At 32.2% G+C, this 23,863-nt stretch overlaps 1 protein-coding gene across 2 annotated transcripts in view; it reads right to left on the reverse strand.

Annotated features, from left to right (window-relative positions):
• Nucleotides 1-23,863, reverse strand: part of LOC106466151 (synembryn-A-like) — a 70,230-nt gene that overhangs the window by 34,101 nt on the left and 12,266 nt on the right. The window contains exons 2-11 of one of the 2 annotated variants that reach the window (XM_022394112.1): nucleotides 18,611-18,658; nucleotides 17,185-17,395; nucleotides 16,708-16,777; nucleotides 8,372-8,447; nucleotides 6,785-6,837; nucleotides 5,772-6,036; nucleotides 5,260-5,354; nucleotides 4,868-5,039; nucleotides 4,052-4,150; nucleotides 3,630-3,691 (exon numbers count right to left, since the gene is read on the reverse strand). In XM_022394112.1, the coding sequence (XP_022249820.1) occupies nucleotides 3,630-3,691; nucleotides 4,052-4,150; nucleotides 4,868-5,039; nucleotides 5,260-5,354; nucleotides 5,772-6,036; nucleotides 6,785-6,837; nucleotides 8,372-8,447; nucleotides 16,708-16,777; nucleotides 17,185-17,395; nucleotides 18,611-18,658 (1,151 nt within the window). Of the gene's footprint in view, nucleotides 1-3,629; nucleotides 3,692-4,051; nucleotides 4,151-4,867; nucleotides 5,040-5,259; nucleotides 5,355-5,771; nucleotides 6,037-6,784; nucleotides 6,838-8,371; nucleotides 8,448-16,707; nucleotides 16,778-17,184; nucleotides 17,399-18,610; nucleotides 18,659-23,863 lie in introns of both variants that reach the window. The other variant, XM_013926394.2, reaches the window with a different exon arrangement.

The following is a 23,863-nucleotide window of genomic DNA, read 5'->3' on the forward strand; positions in this document are numbered from 1 at the left end:
TTGTAATGTTTACTGATAATATGCAAAACCTCGTGAAGATACACTAATTTAAAAGGTATAGCATGAAAACTATAACAAGCACAAAATGGTTACAAGATCAGTTTGTGGAGCTGAACCCGTGCTGAATGAGTAAAAGGCTAATGTTTTCTTACTGCCACAATAATTTCTTCAAAATACAATATTTATCATTTCATTGTAATTCCATTTATTAAATACAATTACCAATGTGGCCTATATGGTATATGCAACAGAAAATCATCAAGAATTTCTATAATCTTGGTGTAATTATTAATTAATTTAATTTATCAATGCAAGAAGCCTTTTTTCTTACATCTTATGAATAATTGTCAAAAGTCTGAATTAAGGGTGTGAAAAAAATGCTTACAGTTCAAAGATTAGTCTTTAAAAACTTTACAATATATGGTGACATAATCAGCACTCAACATGAGACTACAATAACATTAACAAACAGCTAGGAACAACAGTTCAAAGGTTCTTTTTAAAAATTTTAGGGCATGATGACCCATTCAGTGTTTGACAAGAAATTATAGTAACATTAAGGATAGCTCAAAACAATAAGTCAACAGCTACAAACAAGACAACAGCCAAATGTGTTAAATAACAATAACAGATTCCTATCGGAGTAAGCTATGTACTTAAAGTGAAATTAAAAATCAACCTAGCCATCAATATAGCTAATTAAATATACTTTTTTTACAAATCCACTTATAAAACCTAGAATGCATTGTTTAATCATTTGTGTACCCTTACTATTAATGATATTTTTACTGTAAACCCAGTAATATCTCACAAGATATGACCAGTTTAGGAGATTTAGGTTAGTAATACAAATTCTAAGCTAACAATGCAAATCAATCCTTAAAGTAAAACTTTAATAAGTAATGACAAATCAAAAGAAGACAAACATAATTATATTCAATATAATTAAGTAGTAGACCACTATCATTAATGAAAGGGACAGTAAATAAACAAATGACATACCTTAGTTAGTGACCCCATAAACACTTGTTCCTGTCCTAAACCATAGTTGATGATGTATATTTCTTTAGAAACTGACTCTCCCTTTCTAATAACCCATTTTACCAAAGAAATTCTGTATCCCCCCCCCCCATTATATAACTTGTTAGGTGTGACAGTTAATGCCAAATATTTTCTAAAAAGCATATCAGATTGGATGCATCAATTGCTCATGGTCCAAACAAAAACCAATGTCTATGAAGATACAAAGCAATAAACAAAAATATAATAAAATGATACAGAACCTGACCATTATAACATAACAAGGCTAAAGAAGAAAACAACTAACCATTCTTAACATATTCTCCTTAGTCCCCACTCATGTGTTCTTAGAATTACTTAAGTAACTTCTGTATCAAACACCGAGAGGATTACTGCAAGAAGTACTAAATAACATTCAAACTTTTCTAGAAGCTGAAAAGGAACTTTTATGAAATTAATAAACTGTGTATAGAAATACACAAGGTGTCATATGACAAAGAAAGTAAATATAAAACTACTTAAACTAAACTTAGCTGATTATAACTATATACAACAACAACCAATGATGGTCACTACACTAAAGCTATTTACTTTTACCCCAAACAACATCCCAATCAAAGCGTAGATGTGAATGTTTTTAAGAGGTTGTGATATTGTCTAAAGCTTCTAAACCTTTACTCTTTAGCAAACATATTGTTGAATTTTTCACACTGAATGAATTTTATGTTTAATTTCCTCAATGAAAAATATTAATTACACAAAATGCTAGTGAGTTTACAAGCTCTATTTGCAAAATCTTTTAATGATGAACAAATTTTAATGTATCTAATTAGCTGAAAATAGCAAATATTATAACATAACTTGTCTGGAATATTTGAATTTGGGAATGGAAAGTTTATAACCTCAAAGTTGAAAATGTGTGTTTTATTGTAAACAGATGTATGTGTGATAAATAATGGTGATATAAAAATCTATACAGTTTGCTTTGTTTGTAGTGGGAAAGTTTTTTTTTTTTTTTTCCTAGAGTGAGCTCTGGTTGCTAAACTTGTAAAGCTAAAATGCTGATCATTTAGTATTAAAATATCACCTATATATCAGCAAGTGCAAGTAATGTGCAAGGTTTATGTATTCTAGCAAGGTTTGTAATGTACAAAAATTCTAACCAAATAAATACAGATCAGTAGCTTGTGACCAAAAGTTATTATAACATAAAAAATTCATGGCTTGTAAGAATTAATTTAGTAGTAATTGTTCTGGGTGACATATTCATATGAAGTTCTGTGTTTACTGATGCAAAGAATTATTTACCCAAATTATTAAATGACCCTGAAATTGCTACTGAAAGACTTTTTTTTAATATTTTATCAATAGGAAGGCTAGCATAAAGATTATTGAAATCAAATGTTTCTACCATTATATTTCAAAGCCTTTAATTCTCTCTTTACCCTCAGTAGAATTACTAACGATTATACATGAATTAATACATTATCTTTTTTTTTATAACATTACAGTATTTCTTTAATGTATTTCAGATCATTACCTATCGTGACTGACAATTCCGTGGTTGTTCGATGTAATTCAGGAATCAAAAATAATTTAGGCATAACATTGTTTGATTTACCCAAATGTACACAAAGACTGATAGAACTGAAATGTGTTCGTTAATGATATGTCTATACTGATTTTAATGTATTTATAAATTTCATTACCCAAAGGTTTCAATATATTCAAATTCCATATGTGAAGTTAAGATAAGAAACTTTTTACAAATGAAAACAAAGTTATTAGCTGCTTTATCTGCAGGAGTGATAAAATACTTACCAAGTTATGATTATAATGGGGTCTATATCAATTTTTAAACTCATTTTTAAGCTATTTATGCACTAAATTGCTTACATATCTATGACTTTTGTTTGTTTTAAGTTCCTTAATAACATATATCACATATAGAAATTTAAAACAAAGTTATCATCAATATTGCAATTAATCCCACTAATTACTACTCATGATTTATATACTGTACATAAAAATTTAATAATTTCAACTAATCTGTAAAAGACAAAAACATAAAATTACACAATATGATAAAATATGTGGACCCCCATCAGTAGTAAACAGTACAAGAACAAGTCAGTAATTTGAAGGTTCAAAAATAATACTTTAGAAAATAAAATAAATGTAGTAGTACAGCCACAACAACTTTTTGGAAAAACAAAACTAAGATTATACCCTGAGCCATCAAATATGTATTCAATATTCCTCCTAAGTATAACTGCTATTACACATGATTCTTATTAATATAACAAAACCTGATAGCTACACACAATAAGAAAGGTATGAGACAAAACAACACTGTCTTTTATTACCATCAGTTAGTATAAATAACAGACAAATATTCATAAAACAACTGAGGATTATTGTAAATCATTTTATTAATGCTTCAGTAAGTTTTCCATTTTAGTCTTCATTAGTGATTTTGGTGAACACCATTTTACATCAATTATCTTAAATCATGAGAGAAAAGAGTGAAGTTGTTTTCATAAAAAAACTTCTTTTTTTTTTCTGATATTAAACTGCATTTCAAGTTTATGGCAAAACAACAAGTGTACCTGTTTCTAAGTGTGTCTCCTTCTTCTGGTTTACTTCTTACATCTTTTAAAGGTGGAAGAACCTGAAGACATGAAAAAAAAAAGTTATTCTCTAATAACAAAACTGAATCAAACTAAACACTATATTCAAAAATAGTTATGTGGTATGATTAGTTCACTAAATGAGATGATGTAACTGATTTACACAATAAATTATACTGTTTGAAGTAAAAGGTAAAAAAAAAATTAAAGTTATAAAATTAACGAAACATTTCTAGGTAAAATTTACATAAAATACTAATTTACTTAACTATCTATAAAATATATTTACCTATACAAAAAAGCATTACTTCCAAAAGTTATTAAAGCATATATTTCTAATTCTAATTGTTTACTATTCATGGTCAAAAGCGAATAACCTAACTTACTATATTGTTTCTTACCTTAATCTTCATCCATTTCCTAATTATTCTATTAGAACGAGCACATTCCCCAAGACAGGACAGAATTGGGATTAAGAAGTCCCTCTGCTTTTTATTTGGCTGAAATGTATTATACAGAATGTGTTAAGGAATATTACCTCACACAATAACTGATACAGACTGTTCCCAGAGTCTGTCTTGTTACAGTTTTTTTTTAGGTTTGGTTCTCCATTTTCCCAACATCTCACAGGTGTTTGTAAAAGCATAACTTTTTATACACACACACACTCTCTTCTTCCACTTTATAGCAAATGATTTAGAATAAAAAAATACACTGGAGTCTACTCAGATTTTTAAATTTACCTGAACAATACTGCATGATTTCTGTCGGTGTTTGTAATAGTAAAAACATTTGGTTTTATTCAAAAATAAGATAAAAATACATATTTGATGTTAACTGCATAGGTGCATACACATTAATATATAAACATCAAACTTATATTAAAGCAAACAAAACACTAGATCATGGTTTCCAAACTGGAGACTGAAGGAAAGCATCAAGGGGAGCTATATGAAATACATAAATTTAACTAAAACAAGTGTTGTAAATTGAATGACAAGCAAATTAAACTTTACTTTCAATAATTAAAGGTACAACTAAGCAGGAAGTTATACAGTTCAAAGCAGTAGAAACAATTTCAACAAAATCAAGTTTTTGCAAAGAAGTTCACATTATAGTAGTTACTTATTAATTAAGCAAAATAAAAGTCAAACTAAATTTACAAAGTAAAAGTTAAACTTCTAATAATAAACGGTTATATTTGAACAGATATTCACCTGGTCCATCTTCTTTTGTAGAAATTCCAATATTACAGATACAGCTTCCATGTTCATGCCTTCATATTGTAAGTTTTTGTTATCAGTTTTCCCACCAGGGATATCAGTTAATGGAGTAAGCAGTTCCTCATAGCTGGCATGAGGCATATTGTTGAGAAGATTTATTGTATGGCTAAATAGGAAAGCTAGAATGTTATATATATATTTATACAACTACATTTATTGTGTTAAACTATACACCATTCTAAAACATACTTTTAATTGAATACTAGATGTGAGAATAAATTAATGTAAACAAACATTAAACATCAGTGGGAGCAAAAAAACGAATTTTTCTTTATTTTCCAAACTGTTCTTTACTGACACAAACTTAAAAATATAAAAACTCTTACTTGTGCAGCTCTTCCTTTTTGTCAGGTGTTTTAGTGTCACACAGCAGAATGTCATGGAGGATACTGACTAGCCTCATGAAATGTGCTTCCTCTTCCTGTAAGAGATGAGCTGATTAAATTATAGTCATCAAATGTCTTGGAATAAGTTTTCCAAATGGTTAAAAATAATAAAAAGATAAAGAGCCTTAATTAAATTTCTTGATAAACAATAAATATATGAAAAAAATTAATGGTCCCTTCTAAACAACTACTTTAAATAATTCCAAATTTTGTTTTTATTTCTGAATGGATATACATATGAAATATAGCTCTGAACTAGAAAGTTTATGTAGTAATAACCTGAGTTAAACTTAATTTATGCTTGCTATTATGATGACATTATTTTATAGCTCATAGATATAAAAGTATTTCCATTGTGAATTTTACAAAAGACTGGAATAACTGGTGTTAGGAAAATCTGAAGAATACTGTTATCTTTCTACATTGAACTATAAACAAAACAATACACCTGCCTCCTCCATATTTAACTTGTCTACATTCACAGTTAGGTTGAACAGAACCTTAAGTACTTCTGATGCTAAATCTACTTCTTCATCATCAAGACAAGGAATTGGAAAAACTCCAGAATCTCCACCACTTCGTCCTCTCCTACTGCTTTTGCTAAATCTTTTGCTGCCTTTGTGACGATGTCGATTTCTCTCTGCATTGCTCTTCATAATAAGATCTACTATTTCCATCAGATAAATGAGTCCATGATGTTCAGTTCTTAGTTTTGGTCTTTCCATTAACAAAGAAAGAATAATTTTTTAAGGGAAAAATAAATCAAGATCTGAGATAGTATATTACTCTTGCAATAACTGCTTCCAAAACAAAAACAAAAAAATATCAAAAAATAAGTACAACATTTTTACTTTTCATATAATCTTAACTTGAAGTTGAATACTTTGGACCTCAAGGAAAGCTGTGACAAGCCCAAGCTTGTAACAAACTTGCCTTCATTATGTATATTTTTTTGATTGATTTAAACTATTATGTATACAAAGCAACCCATTCTAAATATTTTAAAGATGAGCAGTTGAGGTAAGAGAAATGCATTCAAAATACTTTTTTGATGTATATATTATAGCATTACAGAATTGTAAAATGTCTTCTACGAGTTCACTTTAACCAAATTCCAGCATAGAATTGCATCTGTAAGTCTCCAGTGGTGTTTTAAAGGCAAACTTTGATTTACTTTCTGACAATTAATGTACAGCAAACATATATAATATCTTAGCGTAGTTATGAAGCCCAACATACTCTCCAGATTATTCAGAAAACTTTGTCAGATTTCTCATTTAAGTATAACCATTCTCCATTTTATCTACTTAATTTATAGTATTTAATTTAAAGGGGATAAAAACATTTTGTTCTTTTATTGTCCTTTTCTAAATTCAATTTGTACTACCCCCTGGGAATATTAAATAATAAAAATTTAATTTAAAAACTACTTAAATAAATGTGGGGAAAAAAAAAAAGAACCAACCTGATATCTGCACATAAGGCAGTCAGAAGAAACAACATTCTCATGTCAAAAAACTGTAAAAATACAACAACATTCACTTTAGCAGACTGATTATAGTAATGCAGTGACATGTCATGCATAAATATATCTGCATTAAGACATATTTCAGAATGAGTTGGGTTGTAACTAAATATAAATATACCCTGAACAGATTCTAACCACAACTGGTCAGTCACATTAAAAAAATAAGGACACAACACAGAAAGTCTTACATGTTTCTAAAATCATTTCATTCAAATTTCCAAAATTATTACAACTTTGAAATAATACAATTTTTTGGACAGCCAGACATAAAATTTCCAAAAAGAACAGACAAAACACAAGAGATGTAATGCAAATGTAAATAGAAAATACATGAATAAGTAAAAGTCCCACACTGCATGTACAATTTTGTTTTCTCCCACAGTTCTAATTCAAATCTTCTTTCTGATACAGTTTTAAGTGGTGAATTATACATTTACTGTTAGCCACAGAGATTTAATATTTGAGGTATTTCTGGTACTACATTTAGTTGCTCATTTTGTGATGAGGACTTGAATGAGATATTTTCAATTACTTTGTTTGTTTTTAAGCTCCATAATTATATCTGTTAAAAAGTATCTCAAAAGATTATTGGATTACCTAAATTGCAATATAACTATCTGTTAGTAGTTTCTTGACTCATAGTATTTATGATTACTGGTTATGAGGAGGATGCTGCTAGTTTACAAAAAAAATTGGATTATTTCGTGAGTTGAGCAAATAAATGGCAGAGGCTTTTAATTATAATAAATGCAAAATAATGCATGTGGGATGTCACAACTTGAATTATGAGTATAATTTTGATGGAAATACCTTTAACAGTGTTGTATAAGTCATTAGTTGGGACATATTTTAGTATACTGTGTTCAGTCTTGGGCTTCTTATATTAGAAAGGATACTGAATTGTTCAGAGGAGAACTAGGATGATACCTTTGATGGAAAGGTTGTCATACAAGGATAGGTCAAGATCTTTGAAACTGTTTTCTCTTGAAAAAAGAAGAGCTAGAAGGGATCTGATTGAGGAGTGTAAGATGGTTATGTGAATTGTAGTGCTGATGCATCATCTTTTCATTTAATGGTGAAGATGGTAAAACTAGGGGACACAAATATCAATTCTGGTAGGACAGTAGTCATCTTCTTAAAACAGCTTTTCTTTCTTATTTTATCAGGGTGGTTGGCCTTTGGAATGAGTTGCCTTCAGATGTGGTAAATGCAGTTAATTTAAGGGAGTTTAAGGGAAGGCTTGATAAATATTGAAATGGTAAGGGATTGCTTTGAGTGTTTTATTTTATAGTTTAGTATTGCAGATGAGATGGCCTAGACGGACCAACAGGTCTCTTGTTGTCCTTATATCACACACACACACACACACACTCACGTATATATAATTTCTGTTGCATTTTACATTCAAATCAACACCAAAACCAGAAATCTTCTGAATGAAATCTTATATCTAGTTTCCTAACTTTTCACAAATTGAGTTACAAATATCATGAAACTGTTAAAACAATTTTAACATACACATACTTTGACTTCATGCAGTAGATCTGGGTCTTTGTAAGTTTTCAATCGCATCATAATCCCTTCCACACATTTGTTGTAACTGAAAAATAAGCTAAATATTAATAAACAAGAAACATTCTACTAAAAAAATTATATTGCTTCTAAATTGTGAAATAAATATTGATGAACTTTATATATTTACTTTATAAAGTTACTTGACACTTCATAAAATATCTGTTCTTGGCTTGCACTATATATAAAATTTTAACTTCACAAAGAAATCTTCTAATCCTCAAATCCTGAAATTTTAAAAGATTTATTAATAGTGATAAAACTATTACTTTTCATTTACTGTTCTAGAAGGAGTCAGCTATGATATAAGGGTGTGTTGTACTCCTGCTGATGGAGGGTTGTCGCATGCTAATTTGTATGATTAAATGCAGCTGAACCAAGCTGAACATATGGAAATAGATAGGAGTTCAAGGCTAGCGATGAGCAAAATTTGCACACTAAAGGGCATTCAAATCAAGAATAGCTGTAACTGTGAGAGGAGGTAAGTAATATTATCAGAAAAAATTCTCTAAAAGATAAAACAGAAAAACAGTTTAAAATCTCAGGAAAAATGTTCTAAATAATTTTAAAAAATAACAAGATTAGATTAATAAGAAGTTCTGACTGAATAGAATTTGTGTCTTTTCCTCAGCTAAGTTTGTTAGTTATCAGTCAGTCACACACACATATGTATATAAAAACAAATAATATACATATAGAGAGTTTTATACACTTTACTTGAACAAATTCTACATGTTAATGTAGTGGTGTAATGTTTACAGGTAATCCATGTGCCATGTTTAGCACCTATATGTTGGTTCACAGAAAAATCCTGAACAATCTACAATGTATTACCAAACTGAAAAGACTTATAGCTAAAGTGTTAAACATAATCCTTATAACCAGCTAACCACACTTGGTAAAGCTAGTAGTTTAGTAAGTGCTTAAGGTAAAGTTGTAATCAGCTCTCAATCATTGTCATGATTAGTATCCAATAAAATCACCTAATCACCATATGATGACAATCTACTTACATTATAAGTAGATTACTTGATTCTCATGAAAGTTCTTTACAAAAATGAAACTAGTGGATGAAACTGATTGAAATTTGACATGAGCATTCCTAAAAGTATGTAGTGTCAGAAAAATAAAATATTTAATTTTTTCCTACTATTTCTAATAAAACATTTGTTATTTAAGTTAACATTTTCCTAAACTGGAAATGTATTTCCAATAATACTTACCTCTGCTGACACTTTAGCTATTTTTCAACACTGGCTTTGCCTATCTAAGTATTGGTTCGCATGCTCCAGTCTTTTATACCCCACTTAAATGCCCTTGACAATATATGATTTGCAAATCAATCCATCCACATCAATGCACCCTTTATACTGACACTGTATATAAGCACCTCACTCAGATAATGTAATCACTTTTTTGAGACTTACACCATCCTAGTCACTAACACTGGCTCTTAGTGGGGAGGAAGGGCTGGAGAGTGTCAGTGGAGATAAGTATTATTGGAAATACATTTTCAATTTAGGAATATGTTAACGTCCAAAATATACTTACCCTCCTCTGTCACTTTAGCTAGAATTCCACATTGAGAAGGTGGAGGGGCCAGTGAGAGCATAGTCTATACAGAAAGAGTCTGTATAGAACAGGGGTGTACCAAAATAACAGTGGTACCCAAGTGGGGAAACCACACTACATCCATAACAGGTATGCTCTTTGCCCAGAACTTAATATTGGTATCAAGGGTGGAATAGTACAAGTAACTATTACAGGCCAGCCTCAACCAGATAGCCGAGGTTCCAGAACTTGAGGTTAGAATTAAGGGGCCATGGTCCCTAGATCCCACAGTGGTGGCTAAGGCAATTGGACCGCAATGTGATATATAGATATACTTTTGATTAGATCCCAACCTGTAGCCATAGAGTGATGCATTCCGAATCATTGGAATTACAAAGAGAAAGAAAGCAACACTGAAGTGGACAAACTTTCTCTTCCACCTGAAGAAGTCTGAAAGGCACCGTCCCAGGATCGGAATGACAGGATCATATATGCCTTACTCAAACAAAGAAACAGAACTCATCTGGTCTGGAATTATAACATTTATCCTCACTCTCCAACCGAATGGGTAAGGAGCATTCCCGGAATTATGGAGAGGATGTGGAACATTGTATTCAACCAAGGACCTAGGATAGGACCATTTCTCATTTGGAATTAAGAGGAGATGGTGAACCTCCATCCATGAACAATATACATCCCAACATTGTTCATAAGAAGGGCCAAGCACACCCCAACCTGATAGTGTACGATAAAATCTGAACTGGTATTACGAATAGGCTCTCACGTAGGCCAGTGCTGCTCCTACTGACATCTGGGAAATACATTCAGGGACTGGGGTAGGAGGGCCCCAGCTTTGCCCTCTTCTCCAAGAGTGGAGGAACACACATGAACACTCTGGAGGAAAAGCCTCTGTCTACCACCTCAGAAACTGGAAATTGGGTGCGGTAAGAACTCCCTAGCTCCATTAGTAGAAGCTAGGAGGTAATGTGCATTGGGGAGCCCTGAGAAACAGTGCTCTGGAAACAATGCAACAGGTGAACCAAGTTCCCTCAATTTTTAAAAGCAAACCAACCCTGATTTATTCAATCCAATGATCGGCAGAGACAAGTAGAATCCCCTTTACCTTTACTCATGATAGTCTATGAGTAGCAGTCCATGATATTATGGTAATACCATCTGATAATGTGCATAGATGGTATTATGAAACACCTCATTTCTACAGAGCCTGTTGCAACCAGTAGCAAGTATAGTCAAATGAGTAGTATAGTAAAACAGCCATGGGGGATAGTGGAAAAACCACCAGAAAAAAAACTGACAGATTATATAAAGAATGTGAGAAAAAAGCATTAGGAGAAGTTCACATATAGGCCCATAAAATGTCCCCCAGTGAGTCACACAAATGGATAGTGAAAGACATAAATGTGGTGAAGCTGATAAGATGCAACTCTCAGAAGATTCCTCGCTTGTGAAATCCAGAGTATGTAACCTGGATATTTGCAAAAACCACCTCCAAGAAAGTGGAGATAAATTTTTGGAAACTGAAGTATCCCAAGGAATACAGAGAGGAGAACTATCACCACAAAAGGAATCAAAGTAAGCCACATAATACCTCTGGGTCTGACAGGACAAAACAAATGATCAGCATATGATCGATTTTAGAGATGAGAATTAGTTGGTAAAAGAATAGTGGAGAGGGATGTATCCCATTCCCTGGTGGCTATAGACTTAGAAAGAAAGGGCCTATCAGGGTATAGAAGGACCTAAGGGGAGAGATAAAGAGTCCTACAAACATGGCAACAACTCTAACCGATGACATCAGAATAGTCCTACAAACATGCCAACAACTCCAACTGATGACATCAGAATGTCAGCAACAACAAAATACCCATTAAGGGAGAGGTGATAAAATGGAACATGAGACTAAAGGCTCAAATGGTTGTCGAGACAAAGCATGTAGTACCACCTTAATATCTTGAGTAAGTAATGGCAAAAAGACCATTTGGGAAGAAGTCTAAATAGCACTGGGGAGTCCAAAACCTTCAGATGTTTAGGATAACGATAAGGAGATGAAAAAATTGTCTAACCTAAATGTCAGGAGACGAAGCTAAATCTGAGTAAAAAACAGGTCAAAACATGATATGGTGAACACGTTTGAGAAAGTGGGTACAAACTCCTTGTGAGGCACACCCCAGGTAACTGTAAACGTTAACCCCCAAAGAGCTGAGAAACTCTTTGTGTGGGGTTGAGGATGCCTCAATAAAAATAGCCAAAGAGGTAGATGCAGAAGTGGACTCACATGAAGAAAATGTAGAAGAGAAAATCATAGCTAGGCCAATCTAGGCTAGCAACATCTCGCAAGTAGATGATCGAAATATAGTCAGAACTCTGATTAACAGATGAAGTGACGGAAAGTCATAGATGAGCAATCCCATCCATGCAGGACTGAATGCATCTACCATCTAAGCCTGAGAATGAAGTAGTGGAGACTCCAAAGCTTGTAGTTGAGTATCAATGAGGGGCAAAAGCTATTATTGGATGCCCAAACTGAGAACAAATCTATCAGAAAACTGCACAATGGAGAATCCATTTGATCAAAAGAAAGTGAGGACTGAAACTGAAAACCTGTTATAAAGTCCATCACCCCAGGAAAATGGCAAGCCAGGAGGCTGATATGATTGGAATAGGCCCTATAGAGAAAGAATCAAATGTAAGAGACCACTGGAATTGATGAAATGTCTCAGGAGGATATTTCCTTGGAAGAGATCTAGACCTTGAACTATTGCCTGTTGGACAGGAAGAAGTTTGAAATTATGGATACAGGATGAAGATTCATCCTCCAACCATATACCTTCGAATTCCTGACCTTGAAAATCCAAACCTCATCCCCAAAGTGAAGTATCTGTGAAGAGATGAAGTGTGGACAGAGGGGCAGTATACACTGATACACACACACACACACATATACTGGCACATATATATAAATACAAAATAATTCTAATGATAGAGTTGATCTAAACCAACCACCATTCAAAAACTAAGATGTTGTCCCTGATGAAAAGGACTAGAAAATCCAGTGGATTGAAGTTCCAGATCTATGAACTGCAATGGGACTACTGAAGGGATAGCATGTGTTTTCATCCCAAAAAAATCAAGAGATTTGAGGGAAGCCCACAACCCCAGAGATAAAACCATCCCTGTAAGTAAGAATCTGACTGCCTGTTCCATAGCCTGGAGCTGGATGGGAGGTGGCTGAGCTGGGCATAAAACATGGTTAAAACTTGTACAACCCAGCAGAAGACATGTGGTGCTGATGCTAGGCCAAAGGCTTGACTCCTGAACTGCAGAAAATGATCCCTATATACAAAACTTAGCTAAAGGCCAGATGAATTCACTTCGAGAATATGGAGAAATGCCTCAGCAACCTCCAACTTGGGCATCCACGGACCTAGTGAAAAATGCCAATGTAGGGTCAGAAAGGACTCCATTGTGGACTGGGGAGGAATGAATTGGTTGAGATGAGAAAGAACAATGATCATCTACGAATCTCCCCTTGTCTCAAGTACAAAGAAACAGAAATAGAATCCCAGAAAATTGGGATCAACTGCCACTACCACCCCCAGTGATCAGTAACTCTGATAGCCATGAAATGAAAATTCACACCCCACTGGTCAGGTGGAGGTAGAAATACCATAGGCTGAGAGGATAATGGAGGATTGAATGGAAAGACCAACCTCCATACCAGAACACAAAGTTCCCATGGATCTACACTGAAGGAATACCAGGTGTCCATCAATAGTTGTAACCTCACTCTAAGTGACCTCCCCACCTAGGTTGATACCAATGCCACTGGCATCAGTCGACCCAAATGGAGTGGTCCTGAAACTAAGGCTTGAGTCTATTCAGCAGCTAGAGCCAAAGAAGGTCGAAAGGTGGATAACAACAAAAAAGCAAATGGGTGATGGCAATTTGCAATACAAACTCTTCTGAGACATATGCAAACATAAAGTGACTATAAAAAGAAACCACATGTAATACCCAGAGGCTACAACAGGTAGATAAAGTCCCATCACCAAGATATCTCTACAGAAAAAACAGAAGCAGTCAGTAGAAGTCAGTAGGAGACCCCATTCGTCCACAAACTGATGTGGGGACCATTGATAGTTTGCCAACAATTTGCAGAGGAAGAAACATCATAAAGTGAGCATGAGGAGAACAAACATAAAAATACCATGTGAGTGGTTCAAAGTGATCACATGAACCAACCTGGAACTCCACATATCCAAAATTTAATGATTTTAGTCTGAAGAAATGAAAAAAATATATCCACCTGGAGATTGAAAGCCAAAGCATGCCAACAGACATACAAGGGTACAAGGTATATCTATCCCATCACGTAATAAAGCAGTAAATCTCTCAACATAAACCAGAAATATCAGGTGAAAAAGGAAAAACTAACTAGTCTCCTCCCACCATTCCACCATTAAGGGAGAAGTAGACTCAAAGGTCACAGAGAAAATCTCCAAAATTTCATAAACCCAAATGACTAATAGAAGAAAAGGAGTAGAAGGTGGATGATCCAAATTGGACTTGTGAGAAGCCAAGTTAGGAAAGAAAAGCATCAGAAAAACAGAGTCCAAATTCTCCCCAGAAAAACCAGGATCAACAAAGAAAACAGCTTCAGAGGCCCGAAAAGAAAACACTCCAGGGCTGAATGTATGTCTCCACCTCCCAATGGATCAAAACATGGATAGCCTCAACTAAGAGTAATCCCCCCCCCCCAACCATAAAGACATACTAGATAACAAAGGAGGAATGGGGGAGGTCGGATTAACTGCCGTGCTGTACAACGGTAATACAAGAATTCATACTGCAAACATCATATCCATTTCTCGTTTTTACCTTAAAGAAATTATATGGAAATCTGCAAGGCGATGAGAAAATCATAATCCATAGCGGAACAAATCACAGGCTTTCTTCAGAAAATACCATGGTCAAGAAAAAGTGATTACATTATCTGAGTGAAGTGCTTATATACAGTGTCAGGATAGAGGGCGCATTGATATGGGTGGAAGGTTTGCAAATCAGATATTACCAAGAGTATTTAAGTGGGGTATAAAAGACTGGAGCATGCAAAACCAATGCTTAGATAGGCAAAGCCAATGTCGAGGAATAGCTAAAGGGTCAGCAGAGGGTAAGTATGTTTTGGAATGTAGTTATTTGCACTCAAACTCTGAATGGTTTACATGCAAGGTGATTTTCATTTTGAGTATAAAAATACTATTTATTATCTTATAGTTTTCACATTTCATTTGCATAATCTCTAGAACCTCTTAAATGAATATCAAGAGTGTTTTAAGGTAAATGTTTGTATTATATTTTCTATTTTCTCTATTATATCACTAACTCTAGTTATTATCATCAATGTACAGTGCGATGAAATGTTCAAAACTAAGAAATGGAAATATGTACATACCTTTTAGTTCTTTGTAGAAGTCTTTTGAAACTTGTTTTTTAGTATACATAATTTCACCTTTTTATTTTTCACTTAATAGTTTTTTAATTTTAATTTCCAATTCTTTGTCTTTTATTATTTATGCCAGTATGCAACTGGTGCCAGCGAGAATCTATTATTATTATAGGGTGACTCTGTTCACAGACTCTTTCACTAATGCTCACACATGCAAATGATGCCATCTTGTTTAGACACTTTCAAGCAACAACAAGTTAAACATATAAAAATCATTAAACCTTTCAATTACACATTTTAAAATGCAAATAATATATAATTATTTAAGATATAAACAAAAAACCTTGATGTAATCTAACTCTCTAGCAAACTAATACATATAAGGCGAGAAACACTTGCCAAGCACTACGTACCCCTTGAGAGAATAATGGATTAAGCTTATTTTCTATCTCATAGTACTAATCCAAATGCTGGTAATGTTTCTTTGGCTATTAAGTAAATAGTGGGAAATCTGCTCTTTCTATTGGTTATAAGCATGCCATTCAACTTCAAACTGTCACTTAGCAACACAGCTAATTGGGTGTGGCTGACTTTAAACTTACAAAAAATTTACAATGTTTCATGTGAGGAGAAATTCTTGGAAAGTTTCCAGGTGGTAATAAAATACATCTGTTTATTGTACTTTGACTGTCTGAACTAACAGTATATATTAGTTGAGAATTGTAACCGTGAGCAAATCATGTGACAGCAAAAACTGTTGTTTTAACTGCTGTTTTAGACATTTCTTTCTAAAATAAAAGAATAAACTTAGATAATATAAAACTTTAAGTTATAACATACTTGATAATAATTTCATTAAAATAAATTTATAGTAAAGTGGTTTAATTAAATTTTTAATGTAACTCAGTAACATGTAAAGAATCGGGTTAACAGGGTTTAAAAATGGTGTCATTGCTATAGTTAATTAGTCACAAATAGTCCTTAGTAGTCAAAACTAGTAAGTAATTAGTATCTATTTATATATATAGAAAAATTGGGTGACTGTATAGGCTATGAAGCATGTAAATAATGTAGCCAATTTCACATGGACCCAACAACTCAATGCTAAATTAGCAAATATGAGTCATCACTTACAATTAATTTTTACCTTCATAAACAATTACAATATGACATTAGACTTATCTTGACTGATTTTAAGGTTTCTCTTTTTTTCCCATTTCAGAACAACACACTTCTTAATTTTTGCATGAAATTGAATAAAAAAACTTACCAACAAATTCTTTGGATTCCAGTACTGTTGAAAATCAGATTACAAAGGCTTTTCTGTGCTTCAATGATCACTACAAAAATTCCATACTTTTTTAGCTGGTACAAATTTAGTAATACATTACTTACAGGCATTATCCACAGATGTTAGATGTGAGGGTTTTATATTTAAAAAAAGTATGCAATGCTCCTGTAATTTTATAATTATTTTCAAGGAATTGTAAGCACAATCTTTTTCTATTTTCAAATTTGAGGCTTAACTGTACATGGAGTTTTGAAAACTATTACTCTGTTGAAAAAACTGGACTTAGATAACATATTTTTCTAAGAATGTAGAAAGTACTCAAATATATAAAAATAAGCAAAAACACTAATTTAAAATTAGTTGCTTTCAATAAAAGATATTTTTTCTTCTGATGACTATCTTTCCACTATTATTTTCAAGTATTATTACATTTTAAGAAATAGAAGTACCATTAACCTTTAGGATCTTTTACTGGAACTTGATTATTAACAAGTTCTTCTTCAGTCACCATTCCTGCCAGCTGTAACATGGTGTCTAGGATATCTTTAGTAAACACTTCTTCTAAACCCCTCTTCTCTCGGCTTAAGATCCGAACAGTTTCAAGGCAAGTTTGATGGCAATCAAAAAATGACTCATCTCTAAGACACTTAAGTATTCCATCTACAAGCTTCTGAAAATTATATACACAGTTAAAAATAAAAATGAACAATTTGAGATAAAAAGGTTTCATATTATTATCTATAATATGTTTTCTATCAGTAAAATGCTTAATACTGTGGTATGCATTTTCTACCTTCTTATATGAATGTAGAACTTTTAAGAAACTTGTATTTCTAGATGTGTGCAGGTTCTGCATAACACATGGTCAAGAAAGTCATTAAGTTGATTCTGTTTTAGCTATTTTTGTTCTTTGTCATTCCTTTGGAGATAACATCAATCTTACCATGAGATATTTAGCTATAAGGCTACACCTTGTGTATGATGGTCAACAGTAGTTGCTCCAAAAGTAAGCCAGGTGATATCTCAAGGTTGCAACCTAGCTTATGCTTGAATGGAAATGGAAATAATCAGTCAATCGGGAAAGAGCAACTAGCGGGCAAGTCTGATGTTACCAATTCAACTAAGTAACATGAAGCTAGTTGCTCTGAGCAAGTCTGATGTTACCAATTCAACTAAATAACATGAAATTTAAACAATCCGGAACATCTTCTTCAGTGAGTTGTTTAGTTTGGAAATAAGTCTTAAGGGAGTAGAGTAAGTCTTATTAATTTACAACTCCAGTATAGGTGACTGTTAGCTTTTTACACAACTACATACACACTGAGTTTATGCATTTTAATAAAGATTGTTTTCATTGTGTATTACACTATGTGTCCTATCCATTTATTTCTTAAAACAGACTTAGTTGGTTTTAGTGGAACTCAGTATATATATTGTCAAACCTCCTGTAATATAAAAGACCTATCTAATTTACTTTTTAGGGAAATTAGCTTATCTAAGAATACCACAATACAAATTACAGTTAGTGTTTTCATAATAATATCAATTTCTTAGCACACATCACAATTCTGCCATGGACAGGCACTGCTCTATTGTAAAAGTACTTTCGCAATTACTTTTGAAAACATTTAAGATTAACCTCAAAAATGAAATTTCCATTATATTTAACAAATACATAAATAAGTAATTACGCTTATTATTGAATCTTCTGATCTGTTTGTTTTTGAAGAAATGAAAACCTTACTGCTAAGTGACTTAATGAATGTTATCAGTTAAAGATTAGCAAAAATGTAATGCACATACACAGTTACTCATCTGTTAAATGCCACCAAATTGAGTTCAGTTATAAGAAAAGTTACAAGCTACAAAATAAATATACTACCTTCTTTTTTAGCACATCAAGTTCAGGAAAAGAAAATGTCTGGGCATTCTGAAACAAAAATATAGATACTCAATAAATTGGAAATTACTCTCAAACTACAATTTGTGTAACAATGGAAATCAACAAACTGGAACATATACGGGAAGTACATAAAGTCTCATTTCTCAAACACACGTGTTGCTGCATGATGCAATACAAAGATTATAATTGATAATTTTATCTTGTATACAAGTTTTATAAGTTTATAGTGAAATATACTGTAACAATATGAAAAAGGTGAGAAACAATTTGCCATAGGGCTTCAACATACAGTCTCCTAGCTCACATTAGTATTCTGGTACTAATAATGTCTGATTAACATTGGATTCCAAGGAGATAACTCCATATCTTCATTGCATACCTTTCCCATCAATTTCAATGGGTGTCCTTGTCCCAACCAATACCCCTACCTGTGTTGATCCAAATAAGGAACTTTATTTATTACCATTCAATTACAGGTATATGTATAAATATATACATACACACAAATATATATATATGTTACAACTCACTAGGTTCAAATTAAAACATTGATTATACATTGCCATGGTAAATTTTTGTGCCTTAGCTGTTTCCAAACACTTTAACAATGTGTCTAAGTTTAAGAGATTTGTTTACATCAAAATTAGTATTGTTTAGTACACCTGTAGCTCTTATAACATAGATTTGTTACACAATTGATTTATAACTGTTTAAAAGCTAAAAGTCTTGTGATAAAGATGTTATTTATAATTTGAATAAAGATGACAAACAACTTCAGATAGAAATTTTATTCTACCCGATATTCTTTCAATTCTTCACCAATGCTTCTACAAACTAAGATTTCAAGATAAATATCCTTCTTCTGATATAGACATATCTAACTCCAATAACAATGTGGATGAATCACAATTTAACCTTTCTCCTAAACCCATACCTCCAAACCCATGACCTACTATAGAAAGAAGTATTGAGAAACTTTAAAACAATATTGACAGGTTTTTAAATAGTTTTAAGAATTATCATGTAAAATCCAATCTTTCAAGAAATGAACAGTTGGCTATCAACGAGTTAAAAAAGAATGATCACATAGCTGAAAGTGAGTGACAAGTGTAAAGGCTTTGTTTTAATGAATATATGAACATATGCAGAAATGACTAAGACACTACAAAAGAATTGGAAGAAAATGCTAAAGAGATTTTGTAGAACTTTAAAAATAAAACCACTATATCCATGCAACTCCTCGACAATCTTGGGTTATCTCATTAAACACCCTCTGAACTGTTTGGGTTATCCAAATATCATAAATCTGACACACCTCCAAGACCCATAGTCTCCATATGCAACTCTCCATTAGAATCTGAATCTTAGCTACTTGAAAAGATACTTCTCCCTTTTCTCAACAAAATCCCTTCACACCTAAATGGCACTGATGACTTTCTCAACAGGTTACACAAAGATGGTTTACATATGAGTTTGAACACTATCCTATATACTCTTCATGTCATCTCTATGTACCCTTCCATTTCCATAGAATAAAATATAAGCATTCTTATATATCTTATTAGATCTACTACCAATGATACCTGTATTGAACTCATCGAAAATTCTCTCAGATTTGTTCTCAACAACAGTTACTTTAAATTCAATTCATCTCTGTATAAATAAACCAAAGCCATCTCTATGGACAACAATATTGCTGCTGTTTTATCCTCTATCTGTATGCATTTCTTTGAATCATCAGCTCTTACTAAGTGGAATTTTGAAACTAATCTTGAACCAGCTAGGTGGTACAGATATACTGACAACATTTTTGGTATATGGAATCATGGACTCCCTTCTCTTTTGGAATTCTTTGAATTCCCTAATAATTAATACATATTACTGCTGTATATTCCAAACCATGTGTTAAACCCATTACTGTACACTATAACTCACAACACCCACCAGCTACTAAACAGTCATTATCAGTCAACTGAAGAGAATTGAAAAAACCTACAACACCATGGATTGTAAGATGCAAGCCAAGACGAAACTTCAAAAGCTACTATTTTCCAATGGCTACACATATAGTTACATTACTAAGACAATTCACAGTTTTGACTCACAAGATTTTAACAAATTACAGCAAAAACAAAGAAACGACCATATCACACAACTGTTTCATGGATTATGTCCTTTAACTACTTGTCTTTTTCAAGCAATCAGAAGATGTTGTTTGAATATCCACATCATACAAAAAACCTGGTAAAAAAACCCTAAGGATATACTTACTCATTCAGCCTTCAATAACAACGATCCATACAAATCCAAAAAGTGCTCTGCTAAGACCAATGGCTTAGAGAAATCCTGCACACTTAGGAACACCATCTTTGAAATGACACGTACACAATTTTCAGCCACATACAGAGAGGAATCCAGTCATTTAACATATGATCGTTTCAAAGAACATACTCATGCCACTGCAAATCTTGACAATAAAGAAGCCACTGTTGAACATTACATCAACATACACAGCATAATTAATGAGACACCTTATCAGATTAAAATTTTAGATTTGTGACAGCTTTCTAGACAGGAAGTTTAAGGAATTTCTTTTGATTCAATCCAAACACCCTTCCATTAATAGATACAATGTCTGACACATATAAAAGTATTATTATTTCATGTAAGTTTTGACATTTACTTTTATGAACAGTGACCCTAACCTGCTTAACAAAATTTTTATCATGCTGTACCATGCACCATTGTATTATATTTCTGTAGTTTTTATGTTATTTTTAATCTAAAATCAGTTTTATAACCTGTGATGTTCAAAGACCCTTGAAAACGGCATAAGCCAAAACCTCGGGGTAGAATAAAAAAATGTTTGTCTGAAGTGGTTTGTCGTCCTCATTGGAAATTATTTCTATACTTCAGTCAGCACAAAAAACTTGAAAAATAATAACAATATGTTATTCATATTGTAGATATCTAAAATAATCAAAAATAAAGGTGGTATGACTATATAAGTGATGATTTTAAACAAAAGTTTTGAAAACAGGCATCTATAAACTTTTCTAAGTATGATTATAATCATAAATATTTAGTCTTAATTAAAAATTTGTTAACTGTTTTTATTTTTGTATCAATCACATTACTTAAAATAAATATGCACTCCAATCATTTATAGAATATGTTAGGTTACTTTACGACCACATGTTCAATTCTGATTAATTCAAAATACTACATTATTGTAGTGGAAGCCTATTCTTTCACATAAAAAGTACTCAAAATCTGGTTAAACTGTTACACAACTAGGTTTTAAAAAATTTAAATAGTATTACACCATCATTGTAAAAATGAAACATTACTGCATCTAATGTGTGGAAGTTAAACAAAATTGTTACTTGTTAACACAATAATACTATATTATCCATATAAATTAGTTTTATTCTCATCCCCTAATAGTTTTAAAATATTGTAATAGTGTTATAACTACCAAAAATTTTATTTTTAAAAAATAAATTGGTCTTATTCCAATTTTTAAGTTGTTTGATCATAAAATTAGGCTATTTGAAGAATACCCAAAATACTAGGTTTTTAGATGGGCTAAGTATGTGCTTATAAACATGTAAAACAACAGTAATTTATTAGGAATAAAACATCTGAAAGATTGTACACAGCATTTTTGCAACAAATACAGTGAGTATTATAGGCAACTACAAAATATACTGATGACTCAAATTTTTATTGATTATTTTTTTTTATATGTGTGTGTTTTCAAGCAAAGCCACACCAGATTATCTGTTTTGTCCACTGTGGAGAATCACACCCTGGATTTTAGCATTTTAAGTTTCAAACTTACCACTATCTCATAGGAGGACATTATATTTATCATATTTAAACAACATATAAAAATAAATTGGCTAAATGGCTACTTAATTATTTCTAATTGTAACTGGGATATGTTTTAAATAAAAACTTATTGTTCTTAGTGATAGTAAAACATGTTTTCATTATTCTATTATCAACTTATTTGATTTACAGAAGATCAGTGGAGGATTACTGCCTATTTTAAAAATAAACATAACTGTGACTGCATGATGGTATTTAGTCAACACTATCAATTCACTGACCAAGTAGAAACTATCCAAATTATCTTAACAAAAACTTTAGTTAAAAAAAATATGCTAGTAGTGACCTGGCTTAATATGAAACCAAGGGTAATTCAAAAATTACTTTTAAAACCCAACAAAAACATAATGAATGGAAATAGGAAAATTAACACCACACTAGAATAATGCAGTGGTTCAATAAGTGGTTGATTAATCAATTAGCAAATACCAATGATTGCCCAATTGTACTAGCAAATCCTGTAAATGTTGGGGATAGATGTAAAACTGCTTTGATAATTGATAATGGACTTTGTCAACTCAAAGTGATGCATTTTTGTTTGAAGAATGTATCTGCAAAATATTTGAAAAACTTGTGGATAAGGTCCTTAAAGGAGCAATGAAATGTTCTAAATCAAATATTAATGACATTAGGTTAAATATAAATCAGGCTAAATTATAGTAAATACAATTTATTATTAACATTACTTATATTGTCACTTGTAATAAAGTTCTATTTCTAAGTTCTATATAATTTAAGATAAACTTTACTACTTTAGGGTGAAGATAAAATTGTGGTAAAAAATATAAATTTAATTGGTTCTTAAACGTTAGGTTTAACAGTAACAGTGTTAATAACAGGCTACTAGTATTTGGTATTGAGTATTAGTATAAGTATAAATACAATGGTTAAGACTTGTGTAGGAGTTAAGTGTTCACAGTTGGTTAGGTGTTATGGGTGCAATGAGTGGGTTTTATTTGGGAACTCTGGACTGGCATGTACTTTTAAGGAAGCTAGTAATATAGATGTGCAATATTTATGTAGAGTTTGTAGGTTGGAGGAGAAGTTGGAGACAATCATGATTAAAGTAGAAACAATAGATAAAGAAAAATGTAGACTGTGAGAAATGGCAGCAGGATTTCAGGAGGAGCTTAAGCTTTTACATGCAAGGAATACATCAGCTAACAATGACTTTCTGGATGTTAGAAAGAATACTATTAGAGTAAAAAGTAGTGAATTTAGTTATAATGAGCCTATTCTGTTGAGCAAAAAACTTCAGCCCTTGGCTTCTGCAGATGAGGAAGTACTGGAGGGAAGGAAAACAAAAGGGTACAGAAAAGGATGTGGATGATAAGGAGG

The sequence above is a fragment of the Limulus polyphemus genome, unplaced genomic scaffold (assembly GCF_000517525.1).
Source record: "Limulus polyphemus unplaced genomic scaffold, Limulus_polyphemus-2.1.2 Scaffold2169, whole genome shotgun sequence".
NCBI classification, from domain to species: Eukaryota; Metazoa; Arthropoda; class Merostomata; order Xiphosura; family Limulidae; genus Limulus; species Limulus polyphemus.